The sequence below is a fragment of the Antechinus flavipes genome, chromosome 3 (assembly GCF_016432865.1).
Source record: "Antechinus flavipes isolate AdamAnt ecotype Samford, QLD, Australia chromosome 3, AdamAnt_v2, whole genome shotgun sequence".
NCBI lineage: Eukaryota > Metazoa > Chordata > Mammalia > Dasyuromorphia > Dasyuridae > Antechinus > Antechinus flavipes.
Genome location: NC_067400.1, coordinates 579,636,604 through 579,654,574, shown reverse-complemented (window position 1 = coordinate 579,654,574; position 17,971 = coordinate 579,636,604). Strand labels below are relative to the sequence as shown.

Genomic DNA, 17,971 nt, shown 5'->3' with positions numbered 1-17,971 from the left:
AGCAAACAGCAAAAAGAGTAAAATGCCTTGTTATGATTCACACTAAGTCTCCATAGTTCTCTCTCTGGATGCAGATGGTTCTTATCATCACAAGACCATTGGAACTGGCCCTAATCATCTCCTTGTTGAAGAGACCCACGTCCATCAGAATTGATCATCATATATTCTTGTGGTTGCTGTGTACAATGATCTCCTGGTTCTGCTCATTTCATTTAGCATCAGCTCATATAAGTCTCTCCAGGCCTTTCTGAAATCATCCTGCTGATTGTTTCTTATAGAACAATAATATTCCAATAATGCCATTTTTTAGATAAGGTCTTTATGGTTATAGGGTCTACCTTGTTTGACTTTTCTCCTCTGTCCTCTGTGTTCAGTGCATGGAGGGCTATTATACACATTTTACAGATGGTGAAATTCTGTTGAAGGCTCCTGAGACCCTATCATGCTACAAAGCAGGACTTCTTAAATTTTTTCTATTAATGACTCCTTTTTGCCCAAGAAATTTTTACATGACCCTGGGCTCAAAGGTATATAAAATAGGTATGCAAATCAAACATTTACTGATAACAAATTATTATTTCATGATCCCCACATTCAGTTATGACACTTTCTACGGGGTCAAGAACCACAGTTTAAAAATCTGGGCTAGAGATGATCCTGGATTTTTAGAGGCACTGTTAACAGAAGCTAGGGTCTGTTAGATCTTGTTGAGCTATTGACCAAAAACCAGATTCACTAAGTTGAATGGGGCTGATCACTAAATTAGTTCTAGAGTGATACATTTTTTGAGCCACAACAACTCACAATGACCATTCCTGAAATGGCAGACAGGTTGGGATCCACACTAGTGGAGGGAACACTCATGATGAATGAAATCTCTGAAATATCCCAGAAGGCCTGGGAGTCAGAAGGCCTGACTCTGCTACTTAACCTGTGGGATCTTGAAAAAGTCTTTTTTTCTTTTCTAGGGGTTAATTTCTACCTCTATAAAATGAGATTAGACTAGATGATCTCTGAGTTCTAAGCTCTAAGACTATGAACTATGGAGTATATATAGGGAAACTAAGGCTCAGAAAGATATTAAAAAATTCCTCTCAATTAAAACTTAAGTGATTTTTGGAACTGGTAGAATGTTTGGACTCAAAGAATGTCCCAAGATCATCAATTTATAGATGAAGGATTCTTAGGGGCCAATCACCTCATTTTACCAATGAGGGAGGTCAAATGGCTTGTTAAGGGTCACACAGCTGGTAAGATGTTGGAGCTGGCGTTCAAACCTAGTCTCTCTTGACTACAAATTCAATATGCTTTCTACTACATTAAATTATTAATCATTCATTATAAAGCTTGGAAAGAGGTCTCCACTGGAGCACCCTATGGATGTCTGCTTGATCCTAGCTTTCTGAATTTGTAATGACATGGACCTGGGAGGTGTGATAGGGTGGAGGAGGATTAGGTCGCAAAAAATAAAAACAAAATGAAAGCATGTTGGAAAATTGGGTCAAATCTACCATGATGGAACTTAGTAGAATTCATGGTATAGTTTTTCTACTTGGGTTAAAAAAATCAATTTCACAAGCACAAGATGAGAGAAGATGGTGATTCATCTGATAAAGAACCATGATGCAGGTTAGTGCATTGAAAACCTGAAGATGAGTCAATGGTGTAATATGGTGGCCAGGACAGCAATGTAAGGACTGAGACGGGGAGTCTTGATGAATTCTCCCTTTTCTAGACCCCATATGGAAGATTATGCCCAAGACTGAGACCAGGGTCATTCAAGAAAAGACATTGATAGGTTGGAAGGGCTATGGAGGAAGGCAACTCCATTGGTGAAGGGCCAAGATCACACTCTCTGAAGACTGGCTGAAGGAACTGGGAACATTTGGCTTGAAGACTTAGGGAGAAGTGATAACTCTTTTCAAGTGTACAGAGACCAGTAGGAAGAAGAGAAATTGAAGAAGTTCTCCTTGGCCTCAGAAAACATATCTGGGAGGAATGGGATAAACTTTGCCAAAAAGCACATTTCTATTTGATGTAACAATTTAAGGGTGATTAAAAAATGGAATGGATTATCTTAGGAAGGAGTGAGTTCCTGTCACAAGGGTTATCAAAAGACTGGACCCAAGGGAGCTTCTGGCAGAGACTGGACTGCTCGGCCTCTGAGGTCCCTTTCAGACTTTTTATTCTGCAATTCTGTGAATTTCTCTCAAGAGTTCAATTTTCTTTTATAATAAACGAGAAGTTTGAAGATGATTTCTAAGGTGCCTTCTACGTTTGATATTCCATAGACTGGAGAAGATATATATCTACCCTACCTTCTGTGAAGGATCCCAAGTTGGAAAAGTATTGTCTTAGTTGGGAAGGGGCTTGGTTTTTAGAACTGTGATTTCATTATAGTCATGTGTGACAATTTGTTCAGCTATCCCCCAAATGAGAAACCTGGGAAAACTATGAACTGATGCAGAGGGAAGTAAGAAGAGCCAGGAGAGCAATTTATACAACAACCATAACACTGAAAATGAATAATTTTAAAACACTTAAGAATTCTGATCAATGCAACAACTAGCCAGGACACCAGAGGACTGATCATAAACATGTTCCCTACCTACTGACAGAGAGGAGATGTACTAAGGTCTATTTTTGGACATGGCCCAGTGTGGGACTCAATTTGGCTTGATTATGCATATTTATTGCAAAACTTTTGGGAGAGGAGTATGGAGATAAAAAAAGATAAAAAAGTTAATAAAAATATATTTTTTTTAAAAAGTGAAAAAATGAGTTGAAGTGCTATGGTTTGATGTCTTCCAAGGAGAGCTGACCCAAGTCCTTCCCTGAGAAGGAAGAAAGCAAGCTAGACTAATTTTCCCTCTTCAGGGATGGGGGATTGGGCAAATACCCTCTGTGGAGTTCTCATTCCAACAACTTCTCTTTGAAAATGGGCAAACCGTGACGTCCAGCCAAAGTCTCACTCCCTAATGGGTGGTTTCTCGATGACTGTAAGCCTGGAGAAAGGTATTTAAAGCTATTCTAAGGACAGAGACACAGGCCTGCTTGGGATGTCCTCTGATGAAAAATGATTTCTCTCCATGGGAAAAGTGAGAGTGACTCCTCCCTGTCCAGGATGCCTTTTCAAAGGTTCAGAGGGGATTCCTGGCAGGATGTGGGTTGAGGGTTGGAAGCAGACTTCTTTGAATTGCTATGTTGGGTCTAGTTGCTAGTACACAAAATGACATTCTAAGGTGGGGCTGGGGGAAGGTTGAATATTCTAGAACATGGGGCAGCTAAGTGGTCCAGCTTTGGTCTTGGAATTGGAAAAAATCCGAGTTTGAACCCAGCTTCAGAGATTTACTAGCTATGTGAACTTGGGCAAGTCACTTAATGTCTCTCAACCTCAGTTTCCTTACCTGTAAAATGAGAGAATTGGTTTTGATGGCCTCTGCGGTCCCTGGAAGGGGAATCTAAGACCCTACAGCCTTGAGTTAATGAAAGGACGGAAGCAATGGACAAAGGTCAGGACTATAGTTACTACTTTCTCCCCACTACCAACTTTCTTTGGGCATTAGGATTGGCTACCGCCCTGAACTGGGCAGAGGGAGAACTGGACTTCTAAGATTTAAAGTCCAACTTCTCCCAGCCCAAAGTGACCTTTCCCCATTTTTTATCTTAAGTACTTCTCTCCTAATTATGAAATCATGGAGATGGGAGAGATTTTGACTTCCTACTTTCCATGGTTAAAGAAACTAAAGAAAAGTTGATTTGAAGTGAATAAGAAAGGAGAAGGAAATTGTGAAGGTGACTTGGATCCTAATGATTTAGGTTTGGTTGATGATATTTAGGAAATTTTGAGGAAACTCCCCACGAGATCAATCTTTAGGTTCGTATCCTGGACCAGATTCTATACGGAAGAAAAGTAGAAACAAAGATATTTAAGGAGGATATGGAAGATTAAGAAGGTTAAAAGAGAAGTAGGGAGTAAAACCTGAAGAGGAAGACCCCAGAAGGAAAAAGAGAAGGTCGTTGGCAAGACAGAGCAAGTTAACTAAGAAGGAAAATGAAGCAAGTAGAAGATAAGACTCATTGAGAGAGTGGATTGTTGGGTCGGTTATATTGGTAAAACGGGTAGGAAGAGAGATTCCAGGGAATGTGAGTTTTGATTTTTTCAGACCAAGGAAAAGAAGTTGATTGAGGGCATCAGGTTATTGAGAAGCGATCATTGTGACTCTTAACAATGAGACGATTCAGGCCAGTTCCAATGGTCTTATGGAGAGAGCCCCAGAGAGGGGCTGTGGACCACAACAAGCATTCTCCCTTTTTTTGTTGTTTGCTTGCATTTTGTTTTCTTTGTTATTTTTTTTTTTCTTTTTGATCTGACTCTTCATGTGCAGCAAGATAATGGTATAAATATGTATGCATGTATTGGATTTACATATATTTTTACCATGTTTAACATATATTGAATTATTTGCCATCTAGGGGAGGGGGTGAGAGGAAAGGGAATTAATCAGGACACAAGGTTTTTGCAAGGATCAGTGGTGAAAAATTATCCTTGCATACTTTTTCCCCCTGAGGCAATTGGGGTTAAGTGACTTGCCCAAGGTCACACTGCTAGGAAGTGGTTGCATATGTTTTGAAAATAAAAAGCTTCAGGGGGCAGCCAGGTGGCGCAGTGGACAGAGCATCGGCCCCGAAGTCAGGAGGAGCTGAGTTCAAATTTGATCCTAGCTGTGTGACCCTGGGGCAAGTCACAACAGCAATTGTAAAAACCAGCTACTTAGGATTGAGGTTCAATCACTCACAACTAATTAAAAAGAAACAAAACCGAGGATAAAAATCTCAATAATTTTAGAGAGTAGGCAAAGTTGTGATTAAAAGGGCAAATGCTTATATTTCTGCACAGACAAATAACCTTCATCCACATCCAAGTCTTGGCTGATCTTCCTGGAAAAAGGAAAGGATCTAAAGAATACCTCTCCACATTCTACGTGGTTAGTGTTCCTAGGGAAAACATCAGTTAGTCTTCGATGGGGAAAAAAAATGGGAACTAGGGTAGATTATCATTGTCAAGATATCTGGAAGTGGAATAGTGCCCCACACTAGAGAATATTATTATTGTGCTATAAGAAATAACAAGCACTACATTTTGTTTCCTACTCATTTACTTTCTTTTTTTGATCTGATTTCTCATGGGCATCAAGAGAACTGTATAAATATGTTTATACATATTGGATTTAACATGTATTTTAACATGTTTAACATAGATTGGAATGCTTGCCATCTAGGGAGGAGGTGGGAGGAAGGAGGAGAAAATCTGAAACACAAGCGTATGCAAGGGTCAGTGTTGTCAAATTATCTGTGCATGTATTTTGAAAATAAAAAAGCTTTATTAAGAAAAATGACCTGGAGAAGGAAATGGCAAAAAAATTTAAAAAAATGTCAAGCAGGATGATTTCAGAAAAACCTGAAAAGATTTATATGAATTGATGCAAATTGAGGTGAACAGAACCAGGAGAATGTGATACATAGTAAAAACAGTAGTGTATGACAAAGGATTGTGAATAGCTTAATTATTCTTAGTAATACAATGATCCAAGACAATCTCAAAGGACTAATGATAAAGCATACTATCCATCTCCAGAGAAAGAACTGATATTGTTTGAATAGATTGAAGCATGTTATTTTTCACTTTCTTTTTTTCCCATTTTTATTTGAGTCTTAGGGAAAGGGAAAGATAAAGCAGGGTAGAGAAATAGAATTTGGAACTCAAAACTTTTTAAAAAGTTTAAAAATTGTTTTAATATGTAATTGGGGAAAATAAAATTTATTAAATTAGAAAAATATTGCAAGAGTTGAATGGTATGAAAACCATGACTTTAGATGGGTATTTCTTATTCAAGAGAAGAACAGGTAAAAAGTGTGGGATGGAGTGGCATTGTATAATCATGAGAAGAAATCTGGGAACATGGAGTAACTGGGGGAGACAGGAAAGATAATGGAGAAGTTTTGGGTAAAGATCAACAGCAAGACAAACAAAATTGGAAATTCCATTATGAAGCTGTTTCTCATTAATAGGGAAAAAGTGGTTGCTGGGGTAGAAATAATGGGCTCTATCTGGGGAAGTAGTCATTTCTTCCTAGAGATTGTGGAGAGAGAATCAGGGTATAGTGTAACATGCACCCTATATCTTGGAACAGCAACTTTTAAAGGATTTATAGGAAATAGGTAGCATCCATTTCATGTATTAAAAATGTAACAGGGGAAATTAGCCCAGGAGGATGAGAGAGTTTCAGAATGAATTTTGAAGACACACAATGGGAAACAATTCCAATAAGAAGGAAAAATGGGATATATCTGAAGATACCAGTGTGGATGCAAAGGGAATTCCTTAACCAACTCTGACCCAAAAAAATTCCACAAAAGATGGAAATAAGACAGAGTAACAGAGAATGAAAATAAGAATGTGACACAGCAAAAGTAGTGTCAGAAATGTTAAAACTCAGAATTAGCTAGGACTAAAGAGGACAATAAATACGGTTTTAAAATTTATGTCAGGAGGAAAAAAAAACCAAAAACAAGGATTGTTGTTTGGGAGTGGATAAAACAACATCTAACAGACAACAGCGATCAGGCCAAGCTGTTCAGTTTTGATTTTGCTTTTGTTTTCTCTGCATTGGAAATTTTACAACAAAAGTGACTAATGAGGAGTTAATGCCAAAAGTGTGTTGAAGCCAGCTCGAATTGACCAATTGTTAAAGTTTTATTACGAACATTTATATGTCAGAAATTGGCAAATGCTGCAAATTAAGGCTTGATTTATTGTTTTGTTGATTGTCTGGGCTTAAGAAAACAATGGAGAAAATGTTAACAGTACATATTAAACTTAAACGTGTACCAGGCGTACATTTTTGGAAAGCTGGTTGGTTTTTAAACCTTTACCAGAATACTCCTGGTTGATAGCCAAGAGATATAACGTGATGGTCAGAGAGCACCAAGCTGTCCTTGATGAATTTAAGTCCCCTGGCACAGACAAACTATTTTCTTGGATATAGAAAGAGCTGGCAGATGAGACTGCCATTGCCAGTGATTTTCAGTGGAATGTTGGCAAATGTTTAATAATTATCCTTTGGGAGAAAATGTTATCATGACATACTTTAAGGTTCAGTATGCATTATTAAGACTTTAATTTAGTTATTAAGACTAGATTTTCTTCAACAAAAATAATAAATCAAACTCTAATTTGTAGCGTTTACTTCCAAGGTGTAAATGCTTCTGCCAAAAATTTAACAATGAACTCTTGGGAGGTAGCTCAATCTACCCCCCTGTGAAATCTGAAAATAGGAGCAGTGTTACAAGATTAGAGAAGGACAGATGTTCTAATTTGCAAAAGAGAGAATAGAACAATGTCCAACAACAGACCAGTGAGGAAGACTTAGATTCCTGGGAAAATTCTTAAATAAATCAATAAAAAGATGGTTGGTGACCATCTAAATGGGGAGACAATTATTAAGAACAGGACACGCCTAACCTCATTTCCTTTTTCTGACAGAATCACTAACCTGATAAATAGTAGGAATGATATGAGTATAGTTTAAGTTTTCAGCAAATTTGGAAAATATTTTTGCGTGTGAAAAAAATGGTAAATATGGATTGGATGATGATACAATTAGAGGATTACAGTATTCATTGGGAGGCTGGACTCAAAGAGTTAATGGTTCAGTGTCAACAGAAGAGTAGAATGCTTCAGGGATGTATGCTCAGCCTTGTGACATTTTAAAAGGTTTACAAAAAACTTGGAAAAAAGTTAGATAGCATAAGCACCAAGTTTGCTCCTGACACAAAAGTAGCTAACTAAGATAGTTAAAAATAACATAGTTATTTTTTCTTTTGGTGATCTTTCTGTTAGACTTTTCCAAAACTGAGAGGGTGATATTGAAGTGTCCTGTCACTATTGGGTCACATTCATGTCTTTCTTAAGTTCAGATGTTTTCTTATGAATTAAGGTACTAAAACATTTGGTACACATAAAGTTATTACTAACATTAATTCATTGCCTATGATTCTTTTAAATATAATATGGTTTCCTTATTTATCTCCTTTTGTTTTTTAAATAAATAACTTTTTAAATAGTTTTAAAATTTTTGCTTTATCTGATAGCAGGATTATAACTCTTGCTTTTTTGGATTCACGATTTATAATTCCCTACCCCAAAAGGATCACCCATCACATGGGGATGATAATCCTTGTCATTTTAGAAGAAGCAGGTTGAGAGAAATGACTCATTCAAGTCTTGACAATGATTCGGGGGCAGAGGTGAGGTCTGAGCCTATGGACAAGATAGTTATGATCATGGAGAATGCAGACTTTGTCTTTAGTGATTAGAGGCAATTAATTTGGTCACGGTTTGTCCACATGGAAGGGAGACTAATTCTTTTTATATATATAATTATATATAATATAACATATATTACGCATATATAAGAATCCTGATTCTTAACTGGTCCCCAAGAAGAGGGCAACGACCCTGACTATGAGGAGGAGGGATGCAGCCCTTTTCAGAAACCAGCTGAAACCAAGTGCCCTTGACAGGCTTCTGCTGGGAGCAGCCAGGGTCCCTTCTCCCCCAGAGTTAGAAGCCCACCCCCTTCTCAATCCATCAATCCCTCTGTCCCATTGCTTTCTGAAGGCAGCCAACTCTTGAAGCAACCCATAACCTTAAGGAAATTTGGAACCTTCTATTAAATCCTTTCTGTTTTATATTCTTTATTTTGCACCAATTTCAACCCTGAGCTAGTGGTAGACCCTGGTGGACCCTGGACTCTCTATCCTCCACCTCTTCCCAGTCTCAGCTCCACCTCTTCCCAGTCTCAGCCTGGGGAGACTGGGAATAAAGATAGATTAAAACTGTTTAGAAGGTTTTAGGGAACGGGGAAGGGAAGATATACAGTTTAGGAGGGAAACAAAATTTTGTTTTGTGGTCACTGACTTGATAGAGAATCTGAGCCCCACGGAACCATGGCGAGCCCATTTTAAAAGCACAGGAACAAACAAAAACATTCATCAGGAGCAGTCCTATCCGTGAGAATACATCTAATTGCTTCTGAAGTTCCTCGTTTTCTTTGATCTCCTCCTGGGTTCTATGGCGGACATTGAATCAGGGGTTGTTTTCCCCTGGCTCCAACAATTGGTCCTCCAGGCCCTGACAGGCAGCCAGGAGAGTTGGGACCACGTCTGTGTATATGTGCAAGATGAGAAGCTACATGGTAAATGGAAAATGGGCAAGAGAAGCAGAATTGGGGCTCATTGAACCCATCTCACGCCGCCCAGGCTCTATTCTGGGGGCACCACATCGCGGGTCAGGCTGCAACAGAAAGCCCCTTTCCCATACAGAGTAGGTCCGGAGGGTCAGCGGCTCCGGATTCAGGGTTTTTATTGAGTTGCCCTTGGTTACCCTAAGTGATCACTCCATTTAACTATTAAACCAACTGGCAAGGTCAGCTTGCCTTTGCCCCAAGGGCCAATGGACAGCGCACACACATACATAACCCCAACACACATACACATGGCTTTAAGACAGGTTATTTCAATATCTCTCAGAATTATATTATTATAACAAGTACAACAAATTCAGATTTGACCATTAAATAGTACAGAAGGCAGACCCAGGCTTACCATACAAGCATTAAAAATACTCCGGACATTCGAGTGAATGACAGTGCAAAGCCTATTTTTACCACCCAACAAGGAATGGGGGGGGGGGGGAGAGCAGGGGGGAAGTTTCCAAAAGACAGGGGCACAGGAATGGTGGGGGATCCTTTGCCTTGCCATCAGCAGATGTGGACCCTTCCTCCCTTTTCTGCTGCCCTGTTCTACCTTCTTTCTAAGTGGGGACCAGGTCTGAGACCCTGCCTCAGTTGGACTGGCTGATGGGAGTATGGAACTGCACAGGGACTGTGTGATTCACAGCCTGATGGGAAGTTTCTATTTCTGGGGATGTCTTTATGGCTGGTCAGGAACCAGGGGCTCTGACAGGATGGTCACAGGAGGTGGTCCTTTTTCAAAGGGTCAGGGTCAGAATGTTTGGAGAAAAGGTCATTGAGAAGGTGGTGACTAAGTCTCTAGGGAAGAGAGCAAGAAGGTAAACAGGGCACAATTTAGGTGATATAGGGATCACCTATAGCCACAGGAGGCTTTTCTATGGGCAAATGGCCATGAGCCTGGCGGCAGAGGGGATGACAATCCGACTGCAATAAAGCTTGGAACAACCAAGTGTCTCTTCTTTTTTTTTCCTATTAGAAATGAATTCCACATTCCAACAAACAGTTCAGAGTAATAAGTGCTTTCTTATCTGTTTACAGCAAACTTGAGACAATGAATAGGTTCTGCACAAGAAGCTTTTTTCTTCCCAAATCCTTTTCACATAACAGTCATTTTCTATATCAAAAGAACCTGGTACTGACTGCACCAGAGAATTGGGGCAGAGGAAACTGGGCTGAGAGGGGCTTTAGAACATGGGATGTCAGAGCTGGGAGGGCTCTTAGAACATGGGATGTCAGGGCTGGGAAGGTCCTTAGAACCCAGAATGTCAGAGCTGGGAGGGCCCCTAGAATGAGGATGTCAGAGCTGGGAGGGCTCTTAGAACCCAGAATGTCAGAGCTGGGAGGGCCCCTAGAACCAGGATGTCAGAACTGGGAGGGTTCTTAGAATAGAATTTCAGAACTCGGAGGGCCTTTAGAATACAGAACTTCAGAACTAGAGGGTTCTTTAGGACATAGAATGTCAGAGTTGGGAGGGCCCTTAGAACAGAGAATGTCAGAGCTGGAAGAGACCTGAGAACAGTAATCGTTAGAACAGGGAAGATCTGCAGAACACAGAATTAAGAACTGGGAAAGACCTGAGTACAGAGGATGTTAGAACCCAGAATGTCAGAACCTCAATTCAGAAGAATTGAGAGCTAGAATGACGGCCTGGGATGTGACTTGAATGCTAGCATGTTGCAGAGGTAAGAACTCTTACAATAGTGCTTAGAACAGAATGCTAGTGCTGGGAGGTGGGGAATGGGAGCCAGCAGAAATGTCAGGACCTTAGATAACATAAAAGTAATGGATTTCAGGTGGAAAAAGCACCTTGAAGGTCATGCTTATTCCAAAGAAGAAGCTGAAGTCTGGGGGACGTCTGGCTCTGAGCTGACTTTGCATCACGCTCCCGAGCTTTCCAGTCTCCAGCCCAGCATCTCTGTGCTTCCCTGAGCGCGCCATGTTGGGGAGAAAGATCTCTAACTCTGCTTCTGCTGCCCAGTCCCCTTCACCTGCTCAAATGCACAAACTTCCCCTAGTTCCCGCGCCCCTTCACCAGACCCCCAGAGCCTCGTCTCCCTGGAGGGGGCCGGCGATGGCACCCTGCACCCCCAGGGGCTCTGGGAAAGCCTCTCGGAGGATGGCGTGGGGCTGGTGGGAGCCCGGGGCTCACCAAGAGCTGGCCCGGGGCCTGTGGCTGATGCTGCTGTCCCCACCAGGAAATGTGTCGGGGAGACCTTCCCATCAATGACCTCCTCTGGCTCTCTGTCCCAAGGGAGGAAGCCCTGGACCGACCTCACAGGAACTGGATCCCCCTAAAGCTGCTGTGCCCAATGACGTCACCTAGAGTCCCCTCCCAGGCTGTGAGAGAGAGATGGGGCCCAGCAAGGGAAGGGGTGAGGGAGGGTATCGGGGGGCACAAGGCGGAGCCGGTGGAAGGCTCTCCTGGAAAGCGCCACGGTTCTGGGAGCTCACAAGGAGGGGGCTCTGTCCTAAGCGGTCAGACGCTCCCTGAAGGGCAGAATTCGGGCTTGGGAAAGGGAACAGGGAACACGAGAGCCTGAGGTTGGCGGGCAGGGCAAAGTGCCTTCTCTGGGGGGAGGACTCACATTAGAGACCTTGGAATACTGGTTAGAGAAGGACGGGGCCTTGGACCACAGGATGGGGAGCTGCTCAGAACACAGAACTGGAAGGAACATCAGGACACAGAACATCAAAGGGCGCCTTAGAACGCTGGAAGAAGAGTGGTGGTGGAAGGAACCTTAGAATGTCAGATATGGGGGTCTTCTGGTCCAGCCCCCCACTTTCCAGGAGGCTGAACCCAGGGAGGCACCTTGCCGGCAGAGGCCAAGTTCTCCGGGGCTCCCATCCCAGGAGCTTTTGCTGTCTTGGAACACGGGTCCTACGTACAGTCGGCAAATGAAATTCATTCCCTCCCGCCCCCACGGTGTGTTCCCCTGGGCCTCGGGACGGGCGCGCAGCCCCCCGCACGCGGGCCCCCTCCTCGGCGCCCTCAGTACGGCCTCCACACGGACTCGTCCATTCGTCCAGGCGTGGTCATGGCGGTCGGGGAGTTGCTGTGGCTGCCGTCGGCTTCGACGCCGTCGCTCTGGTTGGTCAGGCTGGGGTTCATGAGGTTGTTGCCCGGCGCGGCGCTGGTGCAGGAGGAGAGCATGCGGGTGGGGGAGCGCTCGCCCCCGGCCACCATGGAGAACTGGTAGGAGCCGGAGGAAGTGCCGTAGTAGAGGTGGTAGGGGGAGGGGTTGGTCTGGAAGGGCCCGCTCTGGTTCTGGCTGGAGCCCGGGTAGGGGGGGGGCAGGTAGGTGTGGTGGAAGCGCGTGGCCGCCGGCATGCTGCTCATGCTGAGGCCCCCGATGCCCGTGGGGGAGGGGTTGGCCGTGTAAGAGAAGGCTGCTGACATGGCCCCAGGGTAGTGCATCCGGGGGTCGGAAAAGCGGGGCTCCGGGAGCCCGGGCAGGCTGGAGAAGGAGCGGTCAAACTGGCGTGGGTCGGAGAAGGGGCTCAAGTCGGACGTCCCTGCACAAGGAGAGAGAGCTCGTCAGCAAAACATGGAGGGAGGAGAGGAGGGGCCTTGCGGGGCTCGAGGGGAGCAGGCAGCTGGGGAAGAACAGAAGAACCCAGGAGGTCAGAGGGGGGAGGGCCCTTAGAACCCAGGATTCAGAGCTGGGAGGGCCCTTAGAACCCAGGAGGTCAGAGCTGGGAGGGCCCTTAGAACCCAGGAGGTCAGAACGGGGAGGGCCCTTAGAACATGAGATAACTCACAGGCTCAGGCCTCACAGGACTCAGACTAAGGCCAGGATTCGGAGTGGGGATGACCTCTTAGCTTGTTGAGGGGATTGAGGCGGGTAGTATTTGTGAAGAGCACTTAGCCCAGTGCCTGGCCCACATATAAATGCTCATTCTCCTGCCCCCATTGCCCCCCCCCTTTTCCTCCTCAGAGAATCTAAATTGTTTCCTTCTTGCTCTTCCCCGCACGTATCTAACCTAACAGTGGCTGGCACCCAGCAGGGCTCACTGATGCTTGCCGATGTGCTGGTGAGCCCCTTTATACGAGACATGTGGGACTCTACGTTCTGCACACAGGGGTCCTGATGGCTGCAGACCCTCCTGGTGGAACGAGCGGCTGATGGAGGACGGGGGCGCGCCCTGGCTCCCCCCCCCATGCCCCTCTGGCCTCTCTCTGTTAAGCAGGGGTGTCCCCTGGGGCGGGGAGCGGAGAAGGTGGACCCCGGCCCGGGCCTGGAGCTCTCTGTTCCAGGCCGTAACAATCACAGCCGCCATTTAGCCCCTCTTGGACACCCAACTCCTGCCCTGGGTACGAGCCGTGTGACTGGAAGACACTGACCCTCCATCTGCCTATTTATTTAACCCTAACATAGGTATAATCTTCCTAGGGCTCTTGTGGGTATTGAATAAAATAACATTTGTAAATTGCTCAGCTCCAGGCTGTACAATAGAACAGTAACACTGATCTGCCGGGGCTGTTTTAGGGAGTACCTGGCACCAGGTTTAATTTAAATTTAAATGCTTGCTATTATTATTCTCACTATTGTTACTGCAAGGATCGGGGAGGTCTCTCATATTCCCCCTTTTGAGAGTAAGGTAATGGAGACTCAGAGAGACTGAGTGGCTTTCCCGGTTAAAATGACTGGCAAGTGTCAGAATTGAGATTCGAACCCAGGACCCTTAAAAGACCATTTAGCCCAAAGGTTCATTTTTACAAAAATGAAGGGCGGACGATTTGCTTGACACGACATGGCGGGTTAAGGGCAGCCTCTGGCTTCCTGCCCTCGGGGTCGGACGCCGCTTCCCTCTCCCTGGCAGAGGGGCCGCCCAGTGGCCAAGGGAGCGGGTCTGGAGCCCTCCCCGCCCCCCACCCAGTATCAGAGCAGCGCCAGCTCCGTCTACGGGGCCCACACGCCCTTGCCGAGGCTGGTCCGAGGGGCGGCCCCTGGAAACCCGAGCCGTGTATTGCAGACGTCTGGTGGCCAATGAAAATAGTGGAAGGAAATGTTTATTTTCTTCTCAAAATTGCCCTGGCTGCTGCGCTGCCTGAATGAGCCCATTGAGCTGTAAGAATTTCTCTGTGGTGGGCGGTGGCCCGGGCCCATCCCCCCCTGCAGCGGGCCTGGCTGCCCCCTCCCCGGACGGCCCCAGGGTGAGGGGCTCAGGGCCGGGGCCTGGAGACAAACAGGAGCAGAGCGGGGCTCCCCACTTTAATATGTGAGGAGGGAAACCCCGAGGAGGAAGGGCAGCAGGAGGTGGGAATATGGGAGCCGAGGGGGGAAGGAGAGCGACCATCCCCGTCTGGCCCAGGCAGAAGAAGCAAAAACGCCTGGGGGGGAGAGGAAGGCCAGATGGCCCCAAGGGGAGAGAGCGGCCAGAGCACCGGGTTCAAATCCTGCCCCACATGGTGGCGTGAGCAAGGCACTAAATCTGCAGGGAGAAGGGCTGGTGCTGGAACCCAGAGGTGCCATTTATAAGCTCTTGGTGTGGAACAGGAGCAAGTCCTCCCGTTCTCTAGGGTGGGCAGAAGGTGGTGCTCCTGCTGAGAGCTCGGTGAGCTGGACTTTAAAGGTCCTCCCAGCTCTGACCTCCTGGGTTCTAAGGGCCCTCCCAGCTCTGACATCCTGGGTTCTAAGGGCCCTCCCGGCTCTGACCTCCTGGGTTCTAAGAGCCCTCCCGGCTCTGACATCCTGGGTTCTAAGGGCCCTCCCAGCTCTGACCTCCTGGGTTCTAAGGGCCCTCCCAGCTCTGACATCCTGGGTTCTAAGGGCCCTCCCAGCTCTGACATCCCAGGTTCTAAGGGTACATCTTGCTCCAACATTTTATGTTCTAAGCTCCCTCTTACTGCTGATGTTCTCTGTTCTAAGGACATATTTGGCTCCAACTCATAGGGTTTTGATCCCAGTTCTGAATTGGAAAAGACTTTGGAGATTGCAGATTTCAACTCCCTTATTTTACAAAGGAGGAGCCCGAGCCTAAGGGAGGCTTAAGGAATTGGTCCTGTGTGAGGACGACTCACAGGTATGAAGAAGTAGAGGTTCTCTCCCCTTCCCCATAGGCAATGAGATATTTGTAAAGTACTTCGCATGGTGCCTGGCACACAGGAGGCGCTACATCAATGCTCCGTCCCTTCTTTTTGCCTTCCCTCTCAGCTAGGGCTGCCCTCAGACATCCTGGGCAGCTTGCCCTCTGACTCTGAGGTTCTGGGGAGAGAGACCCCCGCTTTGAGCCTGGCTTCCCTTCAGGTCCCCCACAGCGCAGGGAAGCTGCGTCCTTGGCCGTCCCCGGGCTCACCCTCCCTCCGTCTCTCTCGGAACCTCCGTCCACGCTGCTCTCGGATCTGGAACAGTTTCCTCCCTTTCGTCTCCTTTCCCTACTCCTCATCTCCCTCTTCTGGAGACCACTTTTGGTTACGGCTTCCAGAAAACAGCCATCTTATTTTATAATGCCTCCTATTACCAGGGAAATATTTGTACATACTTCTGTATGTTCCCACTCTCCTCTGATAGGAAGATCCTGGCTCATTGCTGAACAGTCATTTCAATCCCGCCCCATTCTTCATGACTCCACTGGGGGTTTTCTTGGCAGATATACTGCAGTGATTGGCCATTTCCTTCTCCTGCTCATTTTACAGATGAGGAAACTGAGGCAGGCAGGATGAAATGCTTACCCAGAGTCACACAGCTGGGAAGTGTCTGCGGCTGGATTTGAATTCAGGGAGATGAGTCTGCCTGTCTCCAGGTCTGGCACTCTATGTACTGTGTATCTGCTAATTGCCCTATCCTTGGGGGCCCAGCAAAAGTATTTATTAAGCCCCCATTGTATGCCACGAAACTAAGCCATGAGGGAAAGGTGAAAATGTGGATCCTGCCCTCAAGAAACTTACATTCAAACCGAAGGGCCTGAGAGTGTGTTCATAGCAGGATTATCACCCTTGCTGTGCTCCCCATCCCTCTTAGCCAGCTCGGGTGTTCCCCTGCTCCTCCCCCCACCCCGGGCCCCCAGCCCCTTTACCTTGTGCCGTAGCCTGAGTGCTGAAGTGAGTGGAGGTGGCCAGGGAGCCCCGGGGACTGGGAGTGGTCGGGGTCACTCGCATCCGCAGCCGATCCAGGTCGCCGAACCGATCGGGAAAGGCCTTGGGTTGGTCCTCCATTTTCTGCCTGTGCCCTGAGAAAGGGAGGAAGGGTCCATGAGCAGCGCGTTCCAGAGTTTTCCTTGAGGTCTTTCACCCCTCCTCATCTGCTTGGATCTCACAGGGAAGGAAAGGTGTCAGTCTCCCCCACGGTCCTGCCAGGATCGCCCAAGGATCTCCCCAAAGCTCTGGAGAGCCCAGAGGCTCTGGTCTTTGAGAAGCCCTGCCTGAAGCCCAGTCTGCTGCTGTGTGACCCTGATGCTGTACCCCGCCAGCACGCAGTTCCCTCCTTGGTGAGCTGAGGGGACTGGGCCGGAGGAAGACAGAAGTCTCGACAGAGAGCGAGACACAGAAAGAGACAGAGACAGAGACAGAGAGAGCGAGACACAGAAAGAGACAGAGAGAGAGAGAGAAAGAGAGAAACAGAGACAGAGAGAGACAGAGACAGAGAGAGAGGGAAAAAGAGAGAGAGAGAGAGACAGAGACAGAGACACAGAGAGATAGAGACAGAAAGCGAGACAGAGAGAGAGGGAAAAAGAGAGAGAGAGACAGAGACACAGAGAGATAGAGACAGAGAGCGAGACAGAGAGAGAGGGAAAAAGAGAGAGAGAGACAGAGACACAGAGAGATAGAGACAGAGAGCGAGACACAGAGAGAGACAGAGAGAGCGAGACACAGAAAGAGACAGAGAGAGAGAAACAGAGACAGAGAGAGACAGAGACAGAGAGAGAGGGAAAAAGAGAGAGAGACAGAGACAGAGACACAGAGAGAGACAGAGAGAGCGAGACACAGAAAGAGACAGAGAGAGAGAGAGAAAGAGAGAAACAGAGACAGAGAGAGACAGAGACAGAGAGAGAGGGAAAAAGAGAGAGAGAGAGACAGAGACAGAGACACAGAGAGATAGAGACAGAGAGCGAGACACAGAGAGAGACAGAGAGACACACAGAGAGATAGAGACAGAGAGACCGAGACACAGAGAGAGAGAGAGAGAGAAACAGAGACAGAGAGACCGAGACAGAGAGAGAGGGAGAGAGAGAGAGAGAGAGAGAGAGAGAGAGAGAGAGAGAGAGAGAGAGAGAAACAGAGACAGAAAGACAGAGAGAGAGGGAGAGAGAGAAAGAATACAATGGCCCATTTCCAGTTGTTGTGATCTATATTTTGCCACTGAACCCAGATAGTTCCACAGAGCAAATTGAGGCAGGTGACCTTATCCAGCTCTTCCCCACTTAAATCCAATTCACTCGCATGTCAGGGTATCCCCTCCCTGTTGTCGCGGCCCTCCTTGAGAAAGAACAAACAATAACAACACATACACACACACGAGTAGATACATAGTATATGCAGAATATCTTGAAGAGGGAGACAATGATAATAACTGGTGGGGGGAGGAAGAGCGAGGGAAATAAGGGAAAACTTCCCTTAGGAGGGAGTTTTAAGGTTGGTAAAGTACTTCCCAGATATCCTTGTGAGGAGGAGATGCAGAACTCCATGTCCCCTTTGTAAATAAGGAAACAAGCTA

At 46.2% G+C, this 17,971-nt stretch overlaps 1 protein-coding gene across 1 annotated transcript in view; it reads right to left on the bottom strand.

The window, feature by feature from the left end:
* Nucleotides 1-9,560: 9,560 nt before the first annotated feature.
* RUNX3 (RUNX family transcription factor 3) overlaps nucleotides 9,561-17,971 on the bottom strand; it is a 91,420-nt gene continuing 83,009 nt past the window's right edge. The window contains exons 5-6 of the mRNA XM_051988208.1: nucleotides 16,335-16,487; nucleotides 9,561-12,830 (exon numbers count right to left, since the gene is read on the bottom strand). Of these exons, the coding sequence (XP_051844168.1) occupies nucleotides 12,307-12,830; nucleotides 16,335-16,487 (677 nt within the window). The 3' untranslated portion in view covers nucleotides 9,561-12,306. The remainder of the gene's footprint in view (nucleotides 12,831-16,334; nucleotides 16,488-17,971) is intronic.